Below are 26,883 nucleotides of genomic sequence, written 5' to 3'. Positions count from 1 at the left end.
TGACTATGCAAAAGTGAATAGAATTGTTTCCACACCAACGATGCGTCATGTGCAAAATGGTCATGTGAGGTGAAATATTTTAACGTTTAATGTGCATAATCAGTGTGCGGGCCTTCCTGTTCTTTACACTTCAACACGCGCAGCCTTTCATGCACAATAAGTCCGTTTGATGGAAACATCTCTGGTGGGAAAATGTCCATATTGTTTTATGCAGATTTTAAATTAAAATCTGTTGCAAATTGGATGCAAAGTTAAGCCTCTGTCGGTATTCTTAAATCAACAGTGGGAGGAATTCCTCACTACACACAAGTGTTTATGGGTAATATTTTATAATACTGAATGTATAACCACTTATCTACCAAAAACGCAATAGTGGAAAAAGTACCCCATTGTCATACTTGACTAAAAGTAAAGACACCTTAATAGAAAATGACTCAAGTAAAAGTGAAAGTCACCCAGTAAAATACTTGAGTAAAAGTCTAAAAGCCTTTGGTTTTAAATATACTTAAGTATCAAAACTAAAATAATCATTTTAAATACTTTATATTAAGCAAACCAGTAGCCACAATGTTCTTATATTCTTATTTACAGATCGCTAGGGGCATATTCCAAAACTCAAGGCATTTACAAATGAAGCATTTGTGTTTAGTGAGTCCACTAGATCAGAGGCAGTAGGGAAGACCAGGATGTTCTCTGGATAAATATGTGAATTGGACCATTTTCTGTCCTGCTAAGCATTCAAAATGTAACAAGTACTTTTGTGTGTCAGGGAAAATGTATGGAGCAAAAAAAGGACATTTATTTTCCTTAGGAATGTAGTGAAGGAAAAGTAAAAGTTGTCAAAAATATAAATAGTATAGTAGAGACCCAAAAAACTACTTGAGTAAAAATACTTTCAAGTACAACTTAAGTACTTTGCACTACTGCAAAAATGTCATTAAAAAAAAAACCTGTGTCACATATCCTTTGATCCCTTTCAATATTTTTTTACATTTTTTTTAAAAAGCACAGTTGTAATGTATTATTTAAGAGTAATCAGGTCAGACAACTACACACATTTTAAAATGTTGTATTTAAAAAACAAACAAACATTAAACATGTTAATCACAACATTTTACAGATTTTTTTCCACCCACCTATGCAAATAAGAGATCATAGATTGATATGTATTATGAACGGACTGTGCACAATCTATCGTTTCCATTCAACACATTTGCCATAACTTACCAAATATGTAAATAAATACATAGCATTCTTCATTTAACTGTTGAATATGTAAATCCTTTCAAAAGTAATAGAACATGTATTTAACCATCATTGCTTCAAGTTTTAAATTGTTGTGAAAAACATCTACATCTCTGTGACTAACCATAGAGGTCACTAGAACAATCATCTTGCAGTAAAACATTGAATACTGGAGTAATTGATATCTTTCATTATTCAGATAAACTTATTGGTCCATTTGAAATCCTGAGACAAATATTAGGCAGTAGTGAATCACTTTTAAGGCAAGATTGGTACCTTAAACAGTAGGATAACAGTATTTGATTATAGTTAATGTGGCTGGAAATAATTAAACCAGAAAAGTTACATGACACATAACTAATTATACACGCATGAAATTATACACCTTCCAGTGCGCAAGAGACAACTGTTCCAAGAATGAAACATTGATCTTCAACTACACTGCTCAAAAAAAGGGAACACAAAAAAAACACATCCTAGATCTGAATGAATTAAATATTCTTATTAAATACTTTTTTCTTTACATAGTTGAATGTGCTTACAACAAAATCACACAAAAATTATCAATGGAAATCAAATTTATCAACCCATGGAGGTCTGGATTTGGAGTCACACTCAAAATTAAAGTGGAAAACCACACTACAGGCTGATCCAACTTTGATGTCATGTCCTTAAAACAAGTCAAAATGAGGCTCAGTAGTGTGTGTGGCCTCCACGTGCCTGTATGACCTCCCTACAACGCCTGGGCATGCTCCTGATGAGGTGGCGGATGGTCTCCTGAAGGATCTCCTCCCAGACCTTGACTAAAGCATCCGCCAACTCCTGGACAGTCTGTGGTGCAACGTGGCGTTGGTGGATGGAGCGAGACATGATGTCCCAGATGTGCTCAATTGGATTCAGGTCTGGGGAACAGGCAGGCCAATCCAATGCCTTCCTCTTGCAGGAACTGCTGACACACTCCAGCCACATGAGGTCTTGCATTAGGAGGAACCCAGGGCCAACCGCACCAGCATATGGTCTCACAAGGGGTCTGAGGATCTCATCTCGGTACCTAATGGCAGTCAGGCTACCTCTGGCGAGCACATGGAGCCACCCCACACCATAACTGACCCTCCGCCAAACCGGTCATGCTGGAGGATGTTGCAGGCAGCAGAACGTTCTCCACGGCGTCTCCAGACTGTCACGTCTGTCACATGTCCTCAGTGTGAACCTGCTTTCATCTGTGAAGAGCACAGGGCGCCAGTGGCGAATTTGCCAATCTTGGTGTTCTCTGGCAAATGAAAAACGTCCTGCACGGTGTTGGGCTGTAAGCACAACCCCCACCTGTGGACGTCGGGCCCTCATACCACCCTCATGGAGTCTGTTTCTGACCGTTTGAGCAGACACATGCACATTTGTGGCCTGCTGGAGGTCATTTTGCAGTGCTCTGGTAGTGCTCCTCCTGCTACTCCTTGCACAAAGGCGGAGGTAGCAGTCCTGCTGCTGGGTTGTTGCCCTCCTAAGGCCTCCTCCACGTCTCCTGATGTACTGGCCTGTCTCCTGGTAGCGCCTCCATGCTCTGGACACTACGCTGACAGACACAGCAAACCTTCTTGCCACAGCTCGCATTGATGTTCCATCCTGGATGAGCTGCATTACCTGAGCCACTTGTGTGGGTTGTAGACTCCGTCTCATGCTACCACTAGAGTGAAAGCACCGCCAGCATTCAAAAGTGACCAAAACATCAGCCAGGAAGCATAGGAACTGAGAAGTGGTCTGTGGTCCCCACCTGCAGAACCACTCCTTTATTGGGGGTGTCTTGCTAATTGCCTATAATTTCCACCTGTTGTCTATTCCATTTGCACAACAGCGTGTGAAATTTATTGTCAATCAGTGTTGCTTCCTAAGTGGACAGTTTGATTTCACAGAAGTGTGATTGACTTGGAGTTACATTGTGTTGTTTTAGTGTTCCCTTTATTTTTTTGAGCAGTGTATTTGGAGTTCAGTATTGAGTTCAGTACTAGGCCTAAACCTACTCCTCAAACCGTTTAGCTGGAGCGATGGGCCCAACAGCCTCCTGGGTCACCTCTATGACACCACTGTCAAGAACGAGCTCTCCTGGTTGATCATCTTCCTGTCAAAAGACCCTTAGAATGGATTAAAAATATACACGCAGGATGTACTAGAATTCTATCAGTGTATTGTCCTTATGCGTTAATGTATTTGACAGAAGTTAATTAAGGGGGTTTTGCCTGACGAGTCAAACTGAATTCTTCCGTTGCTCTATTGTTCGCTACATATTTTGGTCTGAGACTGCCATCATTGAAGTCGTTTGTAGTGACGTCAAAATGAGGGGGTGGGTTGTATAAAACCAAGGTCATCAGCAATTAAATAATCTCTAACCAATCAGTGTGTCAAAGCTAAAAACACATTTTCGAAATGCTGCTTTACATGTGTTCTGGCTCTGGTCCAACCCATCGGTTTCTGGGACCAATCAGATGGTCTAGAATGGATTTCCATAATAGAAATTGTCTGGGAGGTACTCAGATCTAGAATCATTGCAGAGAAGAAACTACCTTCCGGGTATTCCGTGGGAACAGGCTGGAGGCCCGGAGCAAGGAGTTTGGGTAGCCAGGCAAAAGGGAGCTATGTTTCCCTATTGATTCCAATATCTCTCTGACTACAGTCCGACTTACTCTGTGTTTGAGGTAAGACAGGTAGGTGTCCCAACCCAGGGTTATTGTGTTCACATAAAGGACCCGGTATTGGGGTGAAAGGAAATAGAAGTTGATCAGCTGTGCGGCAGGCCAGACACACCAATCAGCCTACGGTAAGAAAGACATTAATAATTAAAAATATCATAACCTCAGTCAAATCAACCCTCTGTATTCTCTAGTGTCATCATAGATACATCAGCATAACATATAAGATGGTAAAATTGAACAAGGAATACATTCTACATCATACAGGACTGTAGTACTTACCTTATAGAACTCCCAGAACTTCTCTTTGAATTCCAGCGCGCCTTTTGATAGACCATGTCCCTCCATTACTCCCATGCCTGCAATAAACAAAGGTGAAGGATGGGTGCATTGACTGCATGAAAGTCTGGGATATCTACCAAATGATTAAACAGTATTTAGTCAGTATAAAAATGGAAACACATAGGCTACAGATAACATCCAATCACAATAGTAAGGGTTTGTTACCCATATCAGTTATTTGTTACCTTAATGTCATTTGTCATATTCTTGGCAAACTTTGACCCACTCTTTAACATCTAGTATTGACGTACGGTACACAAACCCTTATACCTCACTAGTGGCTTGATGCAATTAAACTGACTCCACACACACACACTTAAGGTAAACACACACAATGCTTTCACATTCAGAACATTTCACCCCCGAGCCCATCCTAATCCCAATGTGAAAAGTCCTATAGATACACAAAACTAGGGAAGGCTGAAGGCCTATTTGTTCTTGCACTAAGACAATCAAATATTGCACATGAGAATGTTATTTGAAGTTATTTTAATGCAAAAATAAATTATACCTTGTATAAATGTAAACCAAAATAGCTTTTGCATTTCATTCTCACCTAAAAAGTACCAAGCTCCAAGGATTGGTGAGCAAACTAGCTGGTCCACTAGGACTTTCTTGCCTACAGTGTGCAAGGCTTTGCCAATGTAGATTTTATCCAGCCATGAATACCAGTAGTGGAGGACAGGTCCCATAGAGCAACCCACTCCAAACATATGCCCTAGGGAAAATAGAAAATAAACTATTGACAGAAGTACCTCAAAATATTTTCTACATGCATCTATCAAGGATGGGGTATGATGTCAGCTCTAGTATAAAAATAAACATTGTGCCAAGAGCCCAATGCTAATGGAACAGGTGGTAGCTGCACTCGGCCTACTGATGCAGCCAAATATATTGGCACCACTTGAATTTCATAATGCAAAGGGAGAAGAACGCTGTTTTTTGGGGGTTGAATTGCCATTTTATTTATTTTCAAAACAAATACACGTGTGAACGAACACCAAAAGTTTTACATTTCAACTTTCTTTATAATAAACAGTGAATGGTGCCAATATATTAGACCGCAACTGTACCCAATTGGATATTCTCACCTGTGCGACTCCAGTCACGAATTTTCTGAGGATCTTTCATTTTTTCCCTGGTTTGCTGTATGATATCTCCCAGAGACAACATAACACCTCCACTGAGGGTGTTTGTTAAAATGAGCAATCTTCCTTGTAACAGTGGTTTCCAATAGAATGAAATCCGCACAAGAAAATTTTTACCTCGAGGAATTACCATGATTAATATACAGGAGACCAGTCATCTGCAACGCATTAACTAGCTAACTCTGGCTCGTGCATGCCTGGCAAATGTTGATCACACGCTAATCAATATCTACTTTTGAAAGTATCGAAATCGAACCCATCTGATGTAGCAGTTTAGCTGACACACTAGTTGAGTTAAAATAGTAAGTAAAGTGAATGAGAACTGACTCACTTCCGCATCAGCACATGTAACTTTATACCTCAGTGATGTAACTACCACAGAGTTTCCCTGTGTTCCAGGCAGATTTGATGTCCTGAAATCACACACTGCCACCTAGTGTTGACAGTTACATTTGTTGTTTTCAGGCCCTACTGCACTTGCAGCTAGCTAGTGGCCAGCTCAACAATACAATAATATTTTTAATCTGTGAATTAACTTGACTTACTGTGCACGAAGGTCTATTGATATAGATTAGCGTCTTTATATAGGTTGGGGTGGGACAGAGTGCCTAAAGTAAAATCATTTTTACATGTAAAACGTGTTTTGAGAGCACATTTGAATGTGTTGTGGTGATAAATGAAGTATAGCATCATCATTTGGCAAAAACATTTTTTAAATCTTGTTCTGTCTCCCCGAAGAGTTTTATACAGACGGCAGAAGAGCCAGACTGCTCCTGGACCTCTATGATAGTGGGCATAGAGTGTCCTCCGATATGTCACCATGGGAAGCTACAAATCAACTGTGAAATGTAACAGGCCCTTTCGGTCTCCGTATGGGATATCGTATTGAAAAATGGGATCGCAAGAGAAAATCGAATGAACCTATTCTATTGGGTTCTATTTGACGCGAGCTCTAGTGCAATATTAAAGGGTAACATTCTGCAATGTAGTAAAGCAAATTAATCCATTACCTACCATCCTTGGGTTTAATCCAATGATTTAACCACAGGCTGGAAGGGTTTGTGGTCAAACATATCTACAATTCAGCAATTACATTGCCAATTTGTTCCCAGATTGGGTTTGCAAAGCCACAGTTGTCCTTCACTCTGCTCCTCATCCATTCAGAGGCAGACACTCTCCCAGTCCCAAATCAAATCCCTGCTATCATTGTTCAGAGGAGTTATGGAATCAGAGGTACAGCACCACCGGTTTCTCTCCTCATCACCGCTCAGAATAATTAGAAATGTTTTACATTTTAGTAGACACTTTTATCCATAGGAATTTACAGGAGCAATTAGGGTTAAGTGCCTTGTTCAAGTGCATATCAACAGATTTTTCACTTAGTTGGCTCAGGGATTCAAACCAGCGACCTTTCAGTGACTGTCCCAATGCTCTTAACCACTAGGCTACCTGCAGCCCTATCCAATCCATAGCCATTACAACACAATAAACAGTGAAGGCCACAATCAATTATTGCAATCTGTGGTAGACTCTACATGATCCAAATACACAATAAGTAATAATAAGACCCAACCAATACCTAAAGCTATTTACACCAGAGACATCATTATTCAAATAAATTGAAAGAGAGATAACAAAAAGCTTTCGTTATTATCAACTGCTGTTGTTGAAGATCATGGCTATGTAAAGTCATTCGATTGATGATTTCCTGACACTATTTTGAAATAAATTATAGAGAAGGTCAAGCTAGGAGGATAAATAATAAATAGGTCTGGGTTTAACGTATCTTGAATATTTTAGGACGTTTCGGTGAACGTGGTCCAGGATTAGTGGCTTGAAATATCAATCAACCCACACCAAAATTGAGGTCCGGCCCACCTCAGTCGTCAACTGTCAGCCAGTCATATAACGTCGGTGTTTCTGCAGGTGCTAGACGCGGTGGTGCATTGGTGTAATAAGAGTCTAAAATAAATATTTAAAGGTAAGGAAATTCTGCTATTCTCCGTTAACGTTATACTTGGTGTAGAGTTACGCGTGTTAAGGATTTCATGTGGAAATAGCTGACAAAATAGAATAAAGGAGGAACAATATCCTTAATTTGACATAATATGCTTGCTTTAGAGAGAAATGTAATTGCAGTAGCATAGAAATATAATATTCCATATGGGTTGCTTACAATTATGCGGTAATACATGACACTTCAAGCCTAGAAAAATAAAAGCATCCGCATTCCTAAAATAGCCCAGCGGTTACAGTAGCATGTCTGGTTCTCGATATTGTATGTATCCTTAATTTGTAGTGCGAGAGAATTCTTACATCAAGGAAACAATGTATAGTTTACGTGAATTGATATCAAGCATGCCATATGGAAAATCCAATGCGCTGTAGATAGGACACGGGTCGCTCTGTGCTCAGAAAGAGAACGAACCATGCAGGAACGAACATGGTCGTCTTTGATCGTACAGGCTGAATGGCATTACAATGTTCTTTCTGTAGGCTATTTAAATCCTTGATGTCTTCATATAACCACAGCTTTGACAGCACAAAACCTATAGAGAGAATCATAATGCTGTGTGTGAATGCGACCACATCAGCAAGCAGCGGTGGGGGCCTCTTTGTCAGTTACCTATTGAATGTTATCTCAGGACAGCTCACTCACCCAAGTCACCATTGTTGATTTTTCGGACGATGATGATGCAATGTAAAAAAAAAAAATCTACATTTTATATGAATTGTCAACATAGGACAGCAGGCTATGTTAAATTTGACAGTTAATAAGAAATACTGATTTAAAACAGGCTACTTGAGCATTTTGCATGTTAGATTGGGACCATTTGAAATAATCATAAATTGAATGCCAGAAAGTAGATATACCACACTATATGATAAGAAACCTGTGAGCATTTAGGCTACTAGCCCTACTATACAGATTGTATGACAGATATGATGTGGCTGGCCTATTCAATGTTTCAGGAGGGCTATATTATTGCAAATGTGATTTATTGAGTCTCATGGCAATATTATATACAGGCATGTCTAAATTGGTGTGAGCATTTCCCTTGTAAATACTTTAAATAGATTATACTCCAATGTTATTGCTGGACTCTGTGGGAAAGGCATCCCAGAAAAAGTCTTAAGGAATCTTCAATGTTCAATATTTTAATAGTGGCCACAATTGCCTGTCCTACAATATCCATTAGATTACACTGCATCCATTTTTGTTTCCTCCCATCCCATGAAAAGAAAAACAACTCCCAGCCCCACTCTCTTAATTGCAGGCTTACATTGTGATTCTGGCAGGTTTATAATATCTTCTGCTCTAAAAATATGCTATATTTAGCTCCTATTCTTCTTAGAAAAGGGGAAATGTGATTGGATGGGGGAAAATGCCATCTTAGACAATCTTCTATCAGGATGTTTTGGTACCCTGGTTTGTGTCTCACTATGAATTATCATGTCATTTGATTCAGTCCAATTCAGTCCACTGTCAATTTTAAAAAAATGTTCCCCCTCTTATGCTTAGTTTTCCAATACAAGTAATGAAGCATCACTTTTTGTTTCATTAATTCAACTCATCCTTGAAGCAGAATGCAGGGAGTTGACTTGGAAATGTCTGCTGTGTGTGTCTGTTGTGGAGTATAATTTCTTTTGAGCAATATGCAATATGTTGACTGTAGAGCAGTGGTCCACAACCTTTTCCATTCCGAGGACCACCATTAATTCACATTATCTTGGAGATTAAATGTAGAACATTTTTGAAGTGAATGTAACAAATTAAAGGTTTATAATTATGAACAATTTGTATCATGAAAAGTAATATAAAATTGCTTATAATACCATTAAATACTCCTAAATGTTATTAATTTTGGAAGAAAATAAATGTAATCAAAATAAATTCAATCCAAAATAATTTGCAGACCAAAATAATTAGCAAATTAGGAGGATAGTTACCAATTAGATCAACCAAGCAACTCTTTATAGCTCACCTGGGGTATGATATAGGTTTGGAAAATTAATGTTTAATGCTACTTAAGCACAATGGCTTCTTCTTCAGGCTGCCTAGCTGGGAAAATCAATTAAAGTATCTCACTTCAATAGATTAATTGTTTTTAGTAGACGGGTTCTAAAAATATTATGGACATTCTAAAGTCCTAACATTTAAGTCGATTATATATTGCCTCACATTACATAGGCCTCATATCAGAACCACTTTTTTTTAATATAAACACTACATGACCAAAAGTATGTTTACACCTGCTCGTCAAACATCTCATTCCAAAATCATGGGCATCATGGGCATTAATATGCTGCTATAACAGCCTCCACTCTTCTTGGACGGCTTTCCACTAGATGCTGGAACATTGCTGCGGACACTTGCTTCCATTCAGCCACAAGAGCATTAGTGAGGTTGTTCACTGATGTTGGGCGATTAGCTTAGCTTAGCTCGCAGTAGGCTTTCCAATTCATCCCAAAGGTGTTTGATGGGGTTGATGTCAGGGCTCTGTGCAGGCTAGGCAAGTTCTTACACACGATCTCAACAAACTATTTCTGTATGGACGTCGCTTTGTGCACAGGGGCATTGTCATGCTGAAACAGGAAAGGACCTTCGCCAAACTATTGCCACAAAGTTGGAAGCACAGAATCGTCTAGCATGTTATTGTATGCTGTAGCATTAAGATTTTCCTTCACTGGAACTAAGGGGCCTAGTTTGAACCATGAAAAACAGCCTCCGACCATTGTTCCAGTTTCCACTAATCCAGAGTCCAATGGTGGCGAGTTTTACACCACTCCAGCCGACGCTTGGCATTGCACATGGGGATCTTAGGCTTGTGTGCGTGCGGCTGTTCAGCCATGGGAACCCATTTCCTTTGCTTCCAGAGGCAGTTTGGAACTTGGTAGTGAGTGTTGCAACCGAGGATAGATGATTTTTACACACTAGGTGCTTTATTTTAATGTAAGAAAATAAGTGCTAACAGCCTGTACTTAACTTGACTAACTCACGGAAGTTATTCCCTTATAGTTACCCTGGAATAATGCCCACGTAATGTATAGCGCTGCCCAATTTTCTTTCACTAAAATCTTGTTTTGTTTCATTTGGGCCAGATTAAGCTGAGGTAAACTGCAGCTGCCTTTCTCATTAGCTTGCCTAATCTCAAGGTGTTTGGATCAGGGCCTGTATTCATAAAGAGTCTCAGAGTAAGAGTAATGAATAAGATTACATGGACGACCTGATCATCGATCAGCACACCTACTCTGAGACGCTATATGAATACATGCCCAGGTCTGACTCTCAGGTTTTCTGGGATCATCCTGGAATAAAACTGGATTAACGAGCTGCCACCGGGAACCTATCCAAAAGACTAATCAATGGTGTTTGACTCATAGTGCACCGACACAGTCTAGGCCCGGCTGACATTACACAACTGTTTTTTATTTTTTATAATCTGTTTATTATTTTCCAATACGAAGAGACAAACATTAACATTCACTGTAGTGTTTTAATGGAATCCCAAATGTAGAGGACAAAAAACAACTTAACTCGCATATACAAAAATGAAAAAATAGAATATGGTACATATTATAAGAAGACAGCGTATAGTCATTACAAGCAATGTAGTTCAAACAAAAATAAATATTGAGTGGAGTACAGTACAGAGTAGCCACAGAGCATCATCCCAGTTGTACACCTGTTGTTATGTTGTCAATCTCTTTAGGCTGATAAAACAAGTGACACAAGTTGATGCCACAGATACTCCTCTTCCCGTCAGACACAGGTCGCTCTGTGTCGCTCTGTGTTCTCAAAGACAAGGGATCAAACCATGTAGGAACAAACATGATTGTCTTTAGTCAGGCAGCTACTCCTCTTCCTGTCCTCAGTTGGTAGAGGTTGAAAAGTATATGGTTAATGGTGTTGATTGGAGTTATTTTGAATCTGCATCTCTCATCTAACATACAGTACGATCATCATGATGAATATCATCTTTTTGTGTCCAAGTTGTGTGATTAGTTCTCCTGGTCAGCTAGACTTGTGTCCTTAGAAAGGCATAGGGAGTCTAGGGAGCATTAAGTCCTGGCATGACATTGCAAGAAGCATATTTCAGTCAATAGTTGATTAGAAAGCATTTGTTAATTACATTTAGACTAATTGCTCAATCTCTTGAAAGGGAGGCTTCAATAACGATGATTGGGTTTACACACCTCCAATAAGGCCTTTGTAAGATCGAGAAATTATGGCCTACTGGTCGGTCTAGGCCTATCATCCTGTCATCTAAATCATGTTTCTCAGAAATAAAAGTAAAAACCACATGGCTTGAATGTTGTGGACACTAGTGTTCAGTCTACAAATCCAAACGCAAGCTTGTTTCACTCATAACCAAGGTGTTCAAAGATAAAAGTGTTTGATTACACTTGAACCAGAATCTGTCAGGGATTACATTTAAACCAGAACCTGTCAGGGATTACACTTAAACCAGAACCTGTCAGGGATTACATTTAAACCAGAACCTGTCAGGGATTACATTTAAACCAGAACCTGTCAGGGATTATATTTGAACCAGAACCTGTCAGGGATTATTTTTGAACCAGAACCTGTCAGGGATTACATTTAAACCAGAACCTGTCAGGGATTACATTTAAACCAGAACCTGTCAGGGATTACATTTAAACCAGAACCTGTCAGGGATTACACTTTAACCAAAACCTGTTAGGGATTACACTTAAACCAGCATCTATCAGATTCCGGCCATTTGTGATGTATTATACTGAAGGTTGGATAGTCCATTTTGTCAGTTTATTTATCAATACTTATTTAGATTGTATTTTGTGTTTGCAGTATTGATCAGGTTGCATATAAATACCTGGCATGCTTTCGCTCTTGACCTTATTTGTGCTTCCTTTTTTCATTACAAGAGTCCTGTGTTGAAAAGCTGAATCCGTTTTCCATGAGACCCTTGTTGAATATGAACAGTGCCTCAGTAGATCTTCAAAACAAGAGTATTATTGCCTTTTTGTTTTAATGACATTATGGGGACAGGTGCACTAAGGTTAAAAATGTGCAGTGTGCTCGCCCTGATACAGTGAAACAGGGAAGAAGAATGTGCAGGACATTCTTCTTGTCCTTTGCCTGTTTCCCTGTAACTTGTATCAAATTTAACACATGGCAATTATGATGAATGCCAAGTCCTTATTAGGTACTTAGATCCAAATCAAGTACTATTACCAGCAGCTCAGGGTTCTTGTGTAAAAAATAGAATCATGACTCATGAAAAATAACATGTTCCATTATTAAAGAGAGCATCCCTGTGTTTTCTGTAAACCGATCTGTCGGAGCACCTATTATACGGGGCATGTCTTGTTTACACGTTATCTCAGGGAGTTTTAGTGTTCCAATGCAGCAGCCAAGTAGAGATAGCAGTCCAAATATAGACAGAGCCTTAGGGACCTCGACTCCTGATGGGCTGCCCTAAAGATTAGAAGTGACCCCGCCAAAAGTTCTTACAGAGTAACCTTCTGCTCAGATATGACCAATCACAGTCCCACTACTGTTCTACCACAGGGGAAGATGTCCTGAGAGGACGAGTGACCTGTCAGTCAATCCGTCTGCCCCAGTCACATTCATTTGAAGTCATTTTTGTTGCATGTGGCACAGACTTCTCTATCTTTCTAGAATGCACTGTTGAGAGCTGAATAAATTATAGACAATGGCTCCCATCTTTTGAGAGACAGAATGATTGGTATGTAAAACCAGCAACCCATCATTAAATAGGTGTTGTAAGTATAAGGGAGTTCCGAATGTTCCACTTTGTGTAAAAAGCTTTGATACCTGTCAGGTGCCAGAGAATCGTCAGTGGACTATTTCCTCGCCAAGGAATATCTTGTTGTCACATTGAACCGATGCTGACCATCCGGCAAGTGTCTTCACTGACATTTTCAACGTCTCCCTGACCCAGTCTGTAGTCTATATGTTTCAAGCAGACGACCATAGTCCCTGTGCCCAAGAACACCAAGGTAACCTGTCTAAATTAACAACACTCACATCTGTAGCAATGAAATGCTTTGAAAGGCTGTTCATGGCTCACATCAACACCATCATCCCAGACACCCTGGATCCACTCCAATTTGCATACCACCCCAACAGATCCACAGATGATGCAATCTCTATTCCACACCACACTTCCCTTTCCCACCAAGACAAAAGGAACACCTACGTTAGAATGCTGTTCATTGACTACAGCTCAGCGTTCAACACCATTGTGCCCTCCAAACTCATCACTAAGCTAAGAATCCTGGAATTAAACACTTCCCTCTGCAACTGGATCATGGACTTCCTGACGCTCCGCACCCAGGTGGAAAGGGTAGGCAACAACACATCCGCCACAATGACTCTCAACATGTGGGCCCCTCAGGGGTGCGTGTTTAGTCCCCTCCTGTACTCCCTGTTCACCCACAACTGCGTGGCAGTGCACGACTCCAACACCATCATTAAGTTTGTAGACGACATGACGGTGGTAGGCCTGACCACCGACGATGATGAGACAGCCTATGGGGAGGTGGTCAGAGACTTGGCAGTGTGGTGCCAGGACAACAACCTCTCCCTCAACTTCAGCAAGACAAAGGAGCTGATTGTGGACTACAGAAAAAGGAGGGCTGAGCACGCCAGCATCCATATCAACGGGGCTGTTGTGGAGCAGGTCGAGAGGTTCAAGTTCCTCTGTGTCCACATCACTAAGGAACTATCATGGTCCACACACATCAACACAATCGTGAAGAGGGCACAACAACACCTCTTTCCCCTCAGTTGGATGAAAAGATTCGACATGAGCCCTCAGAACCTCAAAAAGTTATACAGCTGCACTATTGAGACCATCTTGACTGGCTGCATCATCGCTTGGTATGGCAATTGCATGGTGTCCGACCTCAAGGCGCTACAGAGGGTTTTGCGTACTGGCCAGTACATCACTGGGGCCTAGCTCCCTGCCATCCTGGACCTCTATACCAGGAAGTGTCAGAGGAAAGTTAAAAAAATTGTCAAAGACTCCAGCCACCCGTCATAGACTATTCTCTCTGCTACCGCACAGCAAGCGGTACTGATGCACCAAGTCTAGAACAAACAAGACCCTGAACAGCTTCTACCTACAAGCTATAATACTGCTAAATTGTTTGTTAAATAGTTAACAGCTACCCAGAATTGCTGCATTGAGCCTTTTTTCACTAAGTCTTTTGACTAATCACATTTGCTGCTGTTACTGTTTATTATCTCTCCCTTTTGCTTAGTCCCTTTATCCCTTCCTATATGTACATATATACCTCAATTACCTCGTACCCCTGCACATCGGCTCGGTACTGGTATGCTGTGTATATAGCCAAGTTATCGTTACTCATTGTGTATTTATTCCTTGTGTTATTATTAGACTATTTATTTTTTCTCACTGCATTGTTGGGAAGGCACCGTAAGTTAGTTAGTTAGTCTAAACCTGTTGTTTACGAAGCATGTGACAAATAACATTTGATTTGATGGGAACTGATGAAATGGTTCTTGATGCAATGCAGTCTTGTGCCTCTGGTTTATCGATGTTCCAGAGTTTAGTTTCTGATCAATTAATTCCACTCCTCCTTGGTGAACACTGATGAATTGCACTTGGTGATGGATGAGGTTGCTCCCTTTTTTGTACTAGTTGTTAGTGGTGTAAAGTACTTAAGTAAAAATACTTTAAAGTACTACATAAGTAGTTTTTTGGGGTATCTGGACTTTAATTTACTATTTATATTTTTGACAACTTTTACTTCACACATTCCTAAAGAAAATTATGTATTTTTTACTCCATACGTATTCTCTGAAACCCAAAAGTACTCGTTACATTTTGAATGCTTAGCAGGACAGTAAAATTGTTAAACTCACGCACGTCTTTTTCTATTAATATACCTTTACTTTTACTGAAGTACGATGATTAGGTACTTCTCCCACTAATGCTAGTTGTGTTTGGCAAGGGCTTAAGCAGGCCTTGATGGTGCTAAATCAATTGGGTGGATATTTGGCATTCTGTATCATTTCATCTGTACTTCTAACATGGCCTTCACTGCTTATCCTAGGTTAGAACTTTTGAAGTATGCCTTTTTGATGTGCCAGAGGCCATTTATAGAAACCAAAGAATGGTGGCACCTTAATTGTGGAGAACAGGCTCATGGTGATGACTGGAGCGGAATCAGTGGAATGGTATCAAATACAAACACATGGTTTCCAAGTGTATGATGCCATTCCATTTGCTTCGTTCTGGCCATTTTTATGAGCCGTTTTCCCCTCAGCAGCCTCCACTGATAGAAACACAATGTAATAATAGTACTGCTCTGTGATCACCCAAGAATCAGTATCGGCACTGTTTCCATGATATTTCCAATTACAAGGGATAATTTCAGTTGTTTGACAAACTCTTTCTACTCTTTCAGATGGCTTCAGCTACAGCTACCTATGGACAGAAGGAGTCCTCAGACCAGAACTTTGACTACATGTTCAAGATCCTCATCATTGGAAACAGCAGCGTGGGCAAGACCAGCTTCCTGTTCCGCTACGCTGACGACTCGTTCACGCCGGCCTTCGTCAGCACGGTGGGTATCGACTTCAAGGTGAAGACGATCTACAGGAATGACAAGAGGATCAAGCTACAGATCTGGGTGAGATTTGGAGATGGCTCCTTTCATATGGTTGATATGTCCGTGTAACAAGACCCCTGACAAAAACGACACTTTTGGTAACCATTACCAAAACCATGGTAAGGCTCACCTGGTAATTATACCCCCTAGGTCAGGGATGGGCAACTCCATTCCTTGAGGGCCTGTTTAGAGTAACATTTTTACCCCAGCCCCAACTAACACACCTGACTCCAATAGTCAACTAATCATGATCTTCAGTTAAAAATGCAATTAGTTTAATCAGCTGTGTATCTCTAGGATGGGGAAAGAGTGTGACACCACTCCGGCTACCGAGGACTAGAGTTGCCCATCACTGCTCTAGGTGTAATAAAAGGCATAGTTCCAGTTCCACAGAGCTTGAATATAGTACATTCTGAGAGGCATGAGGATGAAATACATCATTGCTTAGATCTCTTACTCTACCTTGAGTGGACAACATATTAGGAACACCTGCTCTTTCCATGACACAGACTGACCAGGTGAATCCAGGTGAAAGCTATGATCCCTTATTGATGTCATGTGTTAACTCCAATCAGTGTGTCAAGAACTGCAATGCTGCTGGGTTTTTCACGCTCAACAGTTTCCCATGTGTATTAAGAATGGTCCGCCACCCAAAGAACATCCAGCCAACTTAACACAAATGTGGGAATCATTGGAGTCAACATAGGCCAGCATTCCAACATGGGCCAGCATCCCTGTGGAATGCTGGCCTACTCAATATTGGGAAAATGTTCCTAATGTTGTGTGCATTCAGTGTATGTGTTGGAGTACATCATTGTGGGCATGTACAGTACAGTAGAGTTTGCATTTACGTCAACATGAACAGTCTCTACTGTACATCAGACAGTGCTATAGTGGGTTGGTGTGTGTGTCTGTGACGAGGGAAGGCTTGTTCTGTTGTCAGCCTTTCCCAGGCCTTCAGTGAGAAAGGCTGCTGGCCAATCAAAACACAGAGGGTGATGACTGATTGGGCACCCTTCCCCATTACTACACATTCCCCTTGAGTGCATAACCCTCACCTCCTACATATACATACTCACTGCTCCCCATTCCCTTCTTCACAGAACAGCGTACAGTTAGCTCAGCACACACACAAGTGTAGTAAAATTGAACAAGCTGGCTATGCTGACGTTGCTGGGACCTGTGGTCCATATTGACCCCATTCTGGGTCCGGATCCAGACCGCGATTCGCCTATAGAGTACGGCTGACCTAAAACATAAAAGCATTCGTTTCACACAATATACTGTGCATATTTAACCCAATTTACATATTTACATGTGCATTCCGATTCATTATGCACGCTAGAAATAAACAAAGCAGAAATGTGACTTTTTTAACAGATAACGTGCAGCCTAAACCTAACATACAGCCTAACCAGCCGAGTTTTGTCATCTGTAATGGGGATAGAGGCTGATGTTGCGCAACAGCTCAGAGAGGTGTAGTATTGGGTATCAGGGAGGCCTAATTCATTCCATGAGCATTCATTAGAGCTTAGGTCGTAACTCAATCTGCCCCTTCTGACATGCCAACCAAGGAGGGGAATAGATATTTGGCAAGTCACAGCGGAAATGCGAAAGGGTCTCTAAAAGCTACTGATGTGCAATCATCATCAATTGGCAGCAAAAGTAGTCTGCCGCTAGACTGTTTGATATCACTGGAAGGTTTTAATGTTCTGTCGTTATCGGTGTGCAAGATGATTGGTGTGCATGTCAATTTAACTGTGGTGTTCATTGTAATGCAACGTGTGTGTTTGTGTGTGTGTATGTGCGTGCGCGTGTCATGTTTCTAGGATACGGCAGGGCAGGAGAGGTACAGGACTATCACCACCGCTTACTACCGCGGAGCCATGGGCTTCATCCTCATGTATGACATCACCAATGAGGAGTCCTTTAACGCTGTGCAGGACTGGTAAGTGATTGCGCAGGAATGTGGTCATGTGACCATGTGGCAAATTAATAGTAGGCTACAACAGTGGTGGACAAAAATAGATCAGTATTCCTTGATACAGTACAGGCCTGACTCTAGGAGGTTCAATTGGTTTGTCAACCTTTCCTTCAGAAAGAACAACAGAGTGATAACAATTTGTTGACCTTTTCTAAATAAAAACAAGTGAACTTGAGCCACATAGATATTTCTAGTTTGTTTAAGATTCATGATTGTAACAGGGACCCTGTTGACACCAAGCGGCATTTTCTACTCCTAATCACTATCCCCAATCCTATGCAAAAACACTATTACTCACAATAACCCAAAATGAACAAGCTGCAGTATTCCAAACTCATTTTGGATAACCCTTGAAAGGTGAATCAGTGCAGTGAAAATGTCACCCAAGTTATCTATGGCTCTACAGTGGACCATATCTCTGTTTCTGTGTGGTTGCTGAAAACAAAAGAAGACTGCATACTGGATCTATGCTCTTAATAGTAGTTTATTAAAAACAATGTTGAGACCCTGAGGTCTTCATTGGGTCTCTTTGACCCTCACGCACCTGCTCATAACCACTGGATGTGTGTGTGTGTGTGTGTGTGTGTGTGTGTGTGTTCTTTTCTTATAGTGAACCATTTTTTTAACCATAAACTTCTTTACAGTGAAATGATCTTGATTGGTGATCTCCACTGGTGATGGTTAAAGCCGGTGTCTGATGACTTAAAAATGTTTTGTAATTCTATGAATCTTACCCAGTTGATTAACTCACCCACTCGCCCAAATCTTAAATACCCAGATAAATCTACCCTGATTGATTTGATATTGACAAATGTTCCACATAAATATTCTGTGGTTGGTGTTTTTTGTAATGATTTAAGTGACCATTGTGCTGTTGTTGCTGTTAGAAATACTAAGGTTCCTAAGACAAACCCACGTTTTATTCGTAAGAGAAATTTGAAGTGTTTTAATGAGCAGGCTTTCTTTTATGATTTGTTTTATTTTGACTGGAGCAAGATTGAACTTATCCCTGATGTGGAAACTGCCTGGAAATTCTTTCATGATGGTTTTTCCCAAATAGTAAACAAACATGCCCCATTCTGCAGGTTCAGGGTTAAAGGGCGGATAATCCATGGTTTTCTTCTGAGCTGTCTTCGTAATCTAATCTAGCCTGGGCTAAAGCCAGGAAATTATGTTCTGATGCTGATTGGCTTATTTTTTGGCAGTTACGAAACAAGTGTTATTTTCTTCTCAGGAAGGCCAAGTCTGAATATTTTATGTCTGTTACCACTGATAACCTGAATGACCCTAGAAAGTTTGGAAGGCTATTAAGTCTATGTCTGGTAACAGTAATGTTAATGAATTACCGTCATGTGTTTTGAAGGACTCTGTTGCTGTATATGACAAAACTGAAATGCTGAATTGTTTCAATGAGCACTTTGCATCATCTGGTAGGCTGTTTGATTCAGTGTCCTCTGTCTCTATACAACCTTGTGTGGATGAACCAGTGAGAGCTGGTCAAACCTTTAGCTTTTTGCCATTCTCAGTGCAGGTGGTGCATAAAGCCCTGAAATCCTTAGATCAGAGAAAGCCTGCAGGTCTTGATCTTTTGGATCCCTGCTTTTTAAATCTGGCAGCTGATTTCATAGCTGAACCACTTACATATCTGTTCAATCTAACCCTGGAATTAAATGAGATTCTGAAAATCTGGAAATCAGCATTTGTCCTACCACTTTTAAAAGGGGGAGATCCAACTCTTTTAAATAATTATAGGCCCATCTCAAAGCTGGAGGTCTTTCAGAGCATGCAGTTGCATGGTTTGCTAACTATCTGTCTGATATAACTCAGTGCACTCAATTTGATGGGCTTAGGTCTGTTAAATTGTCTGTTTTTAATGGTGTGCCCCAAGGCTCTGTACTTGGTCCTCCTCTCTTATTCACTATTTATATAAATGATTTAGACAAAAATGTCCAAAATGCGCAACTTCATTTTTATGCTGATGATACTGTTATTTACTGTTGTGCCTCGTCTCTTACAAAAGCTTTCCAGAACTTGCAAACTGCTTTTTATACTGTTCAACATACCTTGTGTCAATTGAAGCTTATCCTCAATACTGACAAAACTAAACTAATGGTGTTTTCAAAAGCAAGAAATAGACCTCTGAACCTTTCACCTATTACTACCTGTCAGGGCAGGGAGATTAAGGTTGTAACCTCATATAAATATCTTGGAATTTTAATTGATGACGACCTCTCTTTTTAAATTGCATATTCAACAACTTACAAAAAAATTTAAACTGAAATTGGGATTTTATTTTAGGAATAAGGCCTGTTTTTCTTTTGAAGCCAGAAGGAGGCTAGTATCAGCTACATGTATGCCTTTACTACACTATGAGGATATTTTATATATGAATGCTTCCGCTCAGTGTTTAAGATCAATTGACACCCTTTAACATGGCACTTTGAGATTTATTTTAAACTGCAAAACCCTTACGCACCACTGCACTTTGTATACCAGGGTTGGCTGGCCTTCTCTAGTCACTCGTAGGCTCAGGCACTGGTATACTTTTATTTACAAAGCCATTTTGGGTTTGCTACCTTTTTATTTGGGCATTTTTATTGTTCAGAAATGTGGTGGGTACTCTCTTTGTTCGCTGGACTTTATCCTGCTAACTGTTCCAAATGTCCCAACTGAATTTGGTAAAAGGGCTTTTATGTACTCTGCGCTACCGTCTTGGAACGCCTTACAAAATACTTTTAAACTGGAAGAACTTGTCCCGATTGGTATTTTTAAATCACTGATGAAGGATTTTGAGGCTGATTCCCTGACCCGTCGATGTTTTTAATTTGCTGTTTTTGATTTTGTTATTCTCTTGTGAATTCTATGGTTTTTACAAGATTACTTGTAGTTTTTCATGTTGTCTGTCTGTAATTTTTGTAATTACTTGGTGCTGCCACTCTTGAAAAATAGATTTTAAATCTCAATGAGCCCTTCCTGGTTAAATAAAGGTTAAATCAAATTAAATGTACATTTAAATAAAAATAAATTGTATGGCTGCCACAGGTCAACCCAGATCAAGACTTACTCTTGGGACAACGCGCAGGTCCTGCTGGTGGGAAACAAGTGTGACATGGAGGACGAGAGGGTGGTGGCAGCAGACCGGGGTAGGCAGCTCTCTGAACACTTGGGTGAGTTTACATCACACAACACCAACTCACAGGTCTCACCACAACTACATTAGCTATGTATGGATATTACATGAGGTACATTCAATGATACTGGTGATGTTAATGCTGCAACTTATCTGATGATTTGATTATATCGTCTGAGTTGTCAGCTAAACAATAACATGTATAATTTGGTTGCAATCGCTTAGTAGAAGTTGCTTTTATCCAGAGTGCATGCCGGAGCAGCGGCATAAGCAAACAAACAATTATAATTGTGCCTAATTGTTTGTTGAACACAGATCTCACATCTGACACCAAATGTCATACAGGGATGACACAATGGCAATACAAAGTTATCTTGTTTAGCTTAATCCCAGACATTAGCTTTAGAAGCCAATGGGCAAGATTACATAAAACATGAGGCTAGCTTGACAAACTACCTCCACCACATTATGATCCAAATTCTGACACCATGTTCCAGGGTTCGAGTTCTTTGAGGCGAGTGCCAAGGACAACATCAATGTGAAGCAGACGTTCGAGCGGTTGGTGGACATCATCTGCGAAAAGATGTCTGAGAGCTTGGACGCCGCCGACCCGGCCATCACCGGGGCCAAACAAGGGCCCCAGCTTACCGAGCAGCCCGCAGCCCCCCAACAGGACTGTGCATGCTAAAGCTTAACGACCCCCCACATCAACCCATCCTCAGGTCCCCTCACCCTCACAACCCCCACTCACCCATCTCCCCCCGAATGAACCTATCACTCCATATGGGTGAATGGGCGAAGTTCACTCTGTTTTTCCCATGATCCTCTTGTGCCCTCTGCACCCTTTACTCTGGTTGTCACTAGTTACCACAGACACAAAGTCATAATTATGGCTAAACCCCACTTATTTCTACAATGTAAATTCTTCAAATCTGATTTTTAACCTAACCTTAACCACACTGCTAACCTTATGCTTAACTCAAACCTTAAATTAAGACCAAAAAGCTTAAAAAAAAAACAATCATACATTTTATTAGCCAATTTTGTCTTTGTGACTGTGGTAACTAAATCAAATCTAATTTTATTTGTCACATGCGCCGAAAACGGGTGTAGACCTTATAGTAAATGCTTACTTACAAGCCCTTAACCAACAATGCAGTAAAAAAAATACCTAAAAAAAAGAAGAATAAGAAATAAAAGTAATAAATAATTAAAGAGCAGCAGTAAAATAACAATAGCGAGGCTGTATACAGGGGGTACCGGTACAGAGTCAATGTGCGGGGGCACCGGTTAGTCGAGGTAATTGAGGTAATATGTACATGTAGGTAGAGTTATTAAAGTGAATATGCATGGATAATAACAAAGAGTAGCAGCAGCGTATGGGGGGGCCAATGCAAATAGTCTGGATAGCCATTAGATTAGATGTTCTGGGATATTATGGCTTTGGGGTAGAAGCTGTTTAGAAGCCTCTTGGACCTAGACTTGACACTCCAGTACCGCTTGCTATGCGGTAGCAGAGAGAACAGTCTATGACTAGGGTGGCTGAAGTCTTTGACAATTTTTAGGGTCTGCCTCTGACACCGCCTGGTATAGAGGTCCTGGATGGCAGGAAGCTTGGCCCCAGTGATGTACTGGGCCGTACGCACTACCCTCTGTAGTGCCTTGCGGTCGCAGGCCAGGCAGTTGCCATACCAGGCCGTGATGCAATCAGTCAGGATGCTCTCGATGGTGCAGCTGTAGAACCTTTTGAGGATCTGAGGACCCATGCCAAATCTTTTCAGTCTCCTGAGGGGAATAGGTTTTGTTGTGCCCTGTTCACAACTGTCTTGGTATGCTTGGACCATGTTAGTTTGTTGTTGATGTGGACACCAAGGAACTTGAAGCTCTCAACCTGCTCCACTACAGCCCCTAATAATGAGGGTGTGCTTAGTCCTCCTTTTCCTGTAGTCCACAATCATCTCCTTTGTCTTGATCACGTTGAGGGAGAGGTTGTTGTCCTGGCACCACACGGTCAGGTCTCTGACCTCCTCCCTATAGGCTGTCTCGTTGTTGTCAGTGATCAGGCCTACCACTGTTGTGTCATCGGCAAACTTAATGATGGTGTTGGAGTCGTGCCTGGCCGTGCAGTCATGAGTGAACAGGGAGTACAGGAGGGGATTGAGCACGCACCCCTGAGAGGCTCCCGTGTTGAGGATCAGCGAGGCAGATGTGTTGTTACCTACCCTTACCACATGGGGGCGGCCCATCAAGAAGTCCAGGATCCAGTTGCAGAGGGAGGTGTTTAGTCCCAGGGCCCTTAGCTTAGTGTTGAGCTTTGAGAGCACTATGGTGTTGTACGCTGAGCTGTAGTCAATGAATAGCATTCTCACATAGGTGTTCCTTTTGTCCAGGTGGGAAAGGGCAGTGTGGAGTGCAATAGAGATTGCATCATCTGTGGATCTGTTAGGGTGGTATGCAAATTGGAGTGGGTCTAGGGTTTCTGGGATAATGGTGTTGATGTGAGCCATGAACAGCCTTTCAAAGCACTTCATGGCTACAGACGTGAGCACTATGGGTCGGTTGTCATTTAGGCAGGTTACCTTAGTGTTTGTGGGCACAGGGACTATGGTGGTCTGCTTGAAACATGTTGGTATTACAGATTCCGACAGGGAGAGGTTGAAAATGTCAGTAAAGACACTTGCCAGTTGGTCAGCGCATGCTCTGAGTACATGTCTTGGTAATCCGCCTGGCCCTGCGGCCTTGTGAATGTTAACCTGTTTAAAGGTCTTACTCACATTGGCTGCGGAGAGCATGATCACACATTCGTCCGGAACAGCTGATGCTCTCATGCATGTTTCAGTGTTACTTGCCTCGAAGCGAGCATTGAAGTTATTTAGCTTGTCTGGTAGGCTCATGTCACTGGGCAGCTCTCGGCTGTTCTTCCCTTTGTAATCTGTAATAGTTTGCAAGCCCTGCCACATCTGATGAGTGTCGGAGCCGGTGTAGTACGATTCGATCTTTGTCCTGTATTGACGCTTTGCCTGTTTGATGGTTCGTCGGAGGGCATAGCGGGATTTCTTATAAGCTTCCCGCTCCTTGAAAGCGGCAGCTCTAACCTTTAGCTCAGTGCGGATGTTCCCTGTAATCCATGGCTTCTGGTTGGGGTATGTACGCACAGTCACTGTGGGGACGACGTCATCGATGCACTTATTGATGAAGCCAGTGACTGATGTGGTGTACTCCTCAATCCCGGAACATATTCCAGTCTGTGCTAGCAAAACAGCTTAGCTCTGCTTCATCTGACCACTTTTTTATTGACTGGGTCACTAGTGCTTCCTGCTTTAATTTTTGCTTGTAAGCAAGAGTCAGGAGAATAGAATTATGGTCAGATTTGCCAAATGGAGGTCGAGGGAGAGCTTTGTACGCATCTCTGTTTGTGGAGTAAAGGTGGTCTAGAGTTTTTTTTCCCTCTGGTTGCACATTTAACATGCTGGTAGAAATTTGGTCAAACGGATTTAAGTTTCACTGCATTAAAATCCCTGACCACTAGCAGCTCCGCCTCTAGATGAGCGTTTTCCTGATTGCTTATGGCGGTATACAGCTCTTTGAGTGTGGTCTTAGTGCCATCATTTGTCTGTGGTGGTATGTAGACAGCTATGAAAAATTCAGATGAAAACTCTAGGTAGATAGTGTTGTCGAGCAAAACCTTAAGACTTTCTTAGATATTGTGCACCAGCTGTTGTTTACAAATATACATACATCGCCACCCCTTGTCTTACCAGAGGCTGCTGTTCTATCCTGCTGATACAGTGTAAAATCCGCCAGCTGTATGTTATTTATGTTGTCGTTCAGCCACGACTCGGTGAAACATAAGATATTACCATTTTTAATGTCCCGTTGGTAGTTTCATCTTGCTCGTAGGTCATCGATTTTATTTTCCAATGATTGCATGTTGGCCAATAGAATGGATGACAGTGACAACTAGTGACAACTCTTTACTCTTCTCCTGATTGTGGTCATGATGGAGTTCTCTATCCAGAGTCTGTCCCAAATCCTTATCATTGTTTGCCTTTTTTTCTCTCAGATGAATGCTTTTCTGATATCAGCCTTTGTTGGGGACTGATGGGAATGCCATATTAAACTATGTGTTGTCATAAAAAGGTCAATAATTTGGAAACATTGTGTTGATATTGAAGCCTAGTACATATATACTGGTCTTGTCCCTCCTCTCTGTGCGAAATATAAGTAAACATATTTCATTTACATCAGTCATTGTTTTTTGTTGTTGTGTGTATTTATTAGAATCCCCAAATAGCTGCTGCTGAGGCAGAGGCTCCTCTTCCTGGCCTCCAAAAAGGAAACAACAGATTTTTTTAACACCATTCCTTATTCCAGTCTCAAATTTTTTGTCCAATCAGCTTTTATTTTTGTATACTGGTACCTCTTTCTTTTTTTTTAAAGCTTTTCGTACATAAAAAAAACCTGTAAGGGAATAACGAACAAATTATAGATGAGTTAAAAAAACACAGAGACACCTCTTTATTTATTTTTGTTTTAAATGTTTATGTAAATAATGTGCACTACAAGATATCTATGGTATACATTTCAAAAAATGTATTTTTCTTTTAGTATAAAGAAAATATCTATGAAGATGTATCAAAAATGAGAGATCAATGTTGTATATTTTCTCTGGATCCATTTATGTATTGTTTAATTAATTTCATTGTCACCCCCCTTTAGCCCATTTAAACATAACTTCTCAGCTCCTACTAGCCCCTCAGATATGTACAAATACACTCACTAATAGCAGTAAAGATGAATGCTAGTTTGCATGGAAAAAGGCTGAAGCCACAAAAGCAGAGCATACTATAGCTGCAGTGTGTCAGCATCGTTCACCGTTTACATCTGTTTCAATTATCTTGTTTCAAATATTTGGGAGAAATAATGAATTGCAGTGTGCATGTTACATCAGAGGCAATACTTGCCTCCATATGACTTGAAATAGGCTAAATGAGTGCACAAGTGAGATAAGATTAAAAAGAGAAATCATACTATCACACATCCTGTACAATAACAGGTTTTTAAAAAAAATGCTATTTAGTAAACTTTCATTTAGGGATGAAAAATATGAATGACCTTTTGCCTCTTGTCTGTGAATTGGTTATTCAGTCCAAGGTCTCACTCCAGGCACGTTTCCATCTAAATGAGAGAATATATTACTAATTGTATGTGATCGAAACCACTATCTCCCTTAAGCCTTTCATTATATTATACCAATGGTTGTTTCAATGGCCTTTACTAGAGAACGGATGAGTGCGAAACAGTTACACAGGTCTTTCAATCATCCTCAATAGATGAAGAGGTCAAATTTATACTTCATTGAGTCCCACCAAAGTTTTGATGTGGGACAATAATGGTAAGTGTGTAACACTAATAATAGGGATAATACTACTGTAGTAACAATTACAATAACAACAGTATCGGATCATCGTGAACTTGAGTACCTTGCAGTTCAGTATACATTTTCAACATAATTTTCTATACCACATGGCTGTGAGTTCTCAGTAGTATCCAGAGATCCCACTCTGTAAACTGTCCTCCTCCTTTCCAATGCGGTCTTCCTTTCTATGAAACAAACTGTAAATACATTTTAGTTACAGTATATATGTTTAATGTGTGGATTGCGTTGTATTGACTCCAGGCTTGCAAAACAAAAAGGAAAAAAAA

At 40.7% G+C, this 26,883-nt stretch overlaps 2 protein-coding genes across 2 annotated transcripts; one reads left to right on the top strand and one right to left on the bottom strand.

Annotated features, from left to right (window-relative positions):
* Positions 1-1,053: 1,053 nt before the first annotated feature.
* LOC139370325 (mpv17-like protein 2) lies at positions 1,054-5,795 on the bottom strand. Its single transcript, XM_071109772.1, has 5 exons — positions 5,360-5,795; positions 4,825-4,986; positions 4,209-4,285; positions 3,921-4,049; positions 1,054-3,358 (listed from the first exon to the last, which is right to left on the bottom strand). The coding sequence occupies exons 1-5, from the start codon at positions 5,547-5,549 to the stop codon at positions 3,257-3,259; spliced, it is 660 nt and encodes a 219-aa protein (XP_070965873.1). The 5' UTR covers positions 5,550-5,795; the 3' UTR covers positions 1,054-3,256.
* Positions 5,796-7,297: 1,502 nt separating this feature from the next.
* Positions 7,298-26,883, top strand: LOC139370247 (ras-related protein Rab-3A). Its single transcript, XM_071109645.1, has 5 exons — positions 7,298-7,397; positions 15,860-16,084; positions 17,893-18,011; positions 21,090-21,214; positions 21,675-26,883. Exons 2-5 carry the CDS (start codon positions 15,860-15,862, stop codon positions 21,863-21,865), a joined length of 660 nt encoding a protein of 219 aa, XP_070965746.1. The 5' UTR covers positions 7,298-7,397; the 3' UTR covers positions 21,866-26,883.

This window comes from Oncorhynchus clarkii, chromosome 1 (assembly GCF_045791955.1).
Source record: "Oncorhynchus clarkii lewisi isolate Uvic-CL-2024 chromosome 1, UVic_Ocla_1.0, whole genome shotgun sequence".
In the NCBI taxonomy this organism is placed as follows: Eukaryota; Metazoa; Chordata; class Actinopteri; order Salmoniformes; family Salmonidae; genus Oncorhynchus; species Oncorhynchus clarkii.
This window is presented reverse-complemented; position numbering and strand designations above follow the sequence as displayed.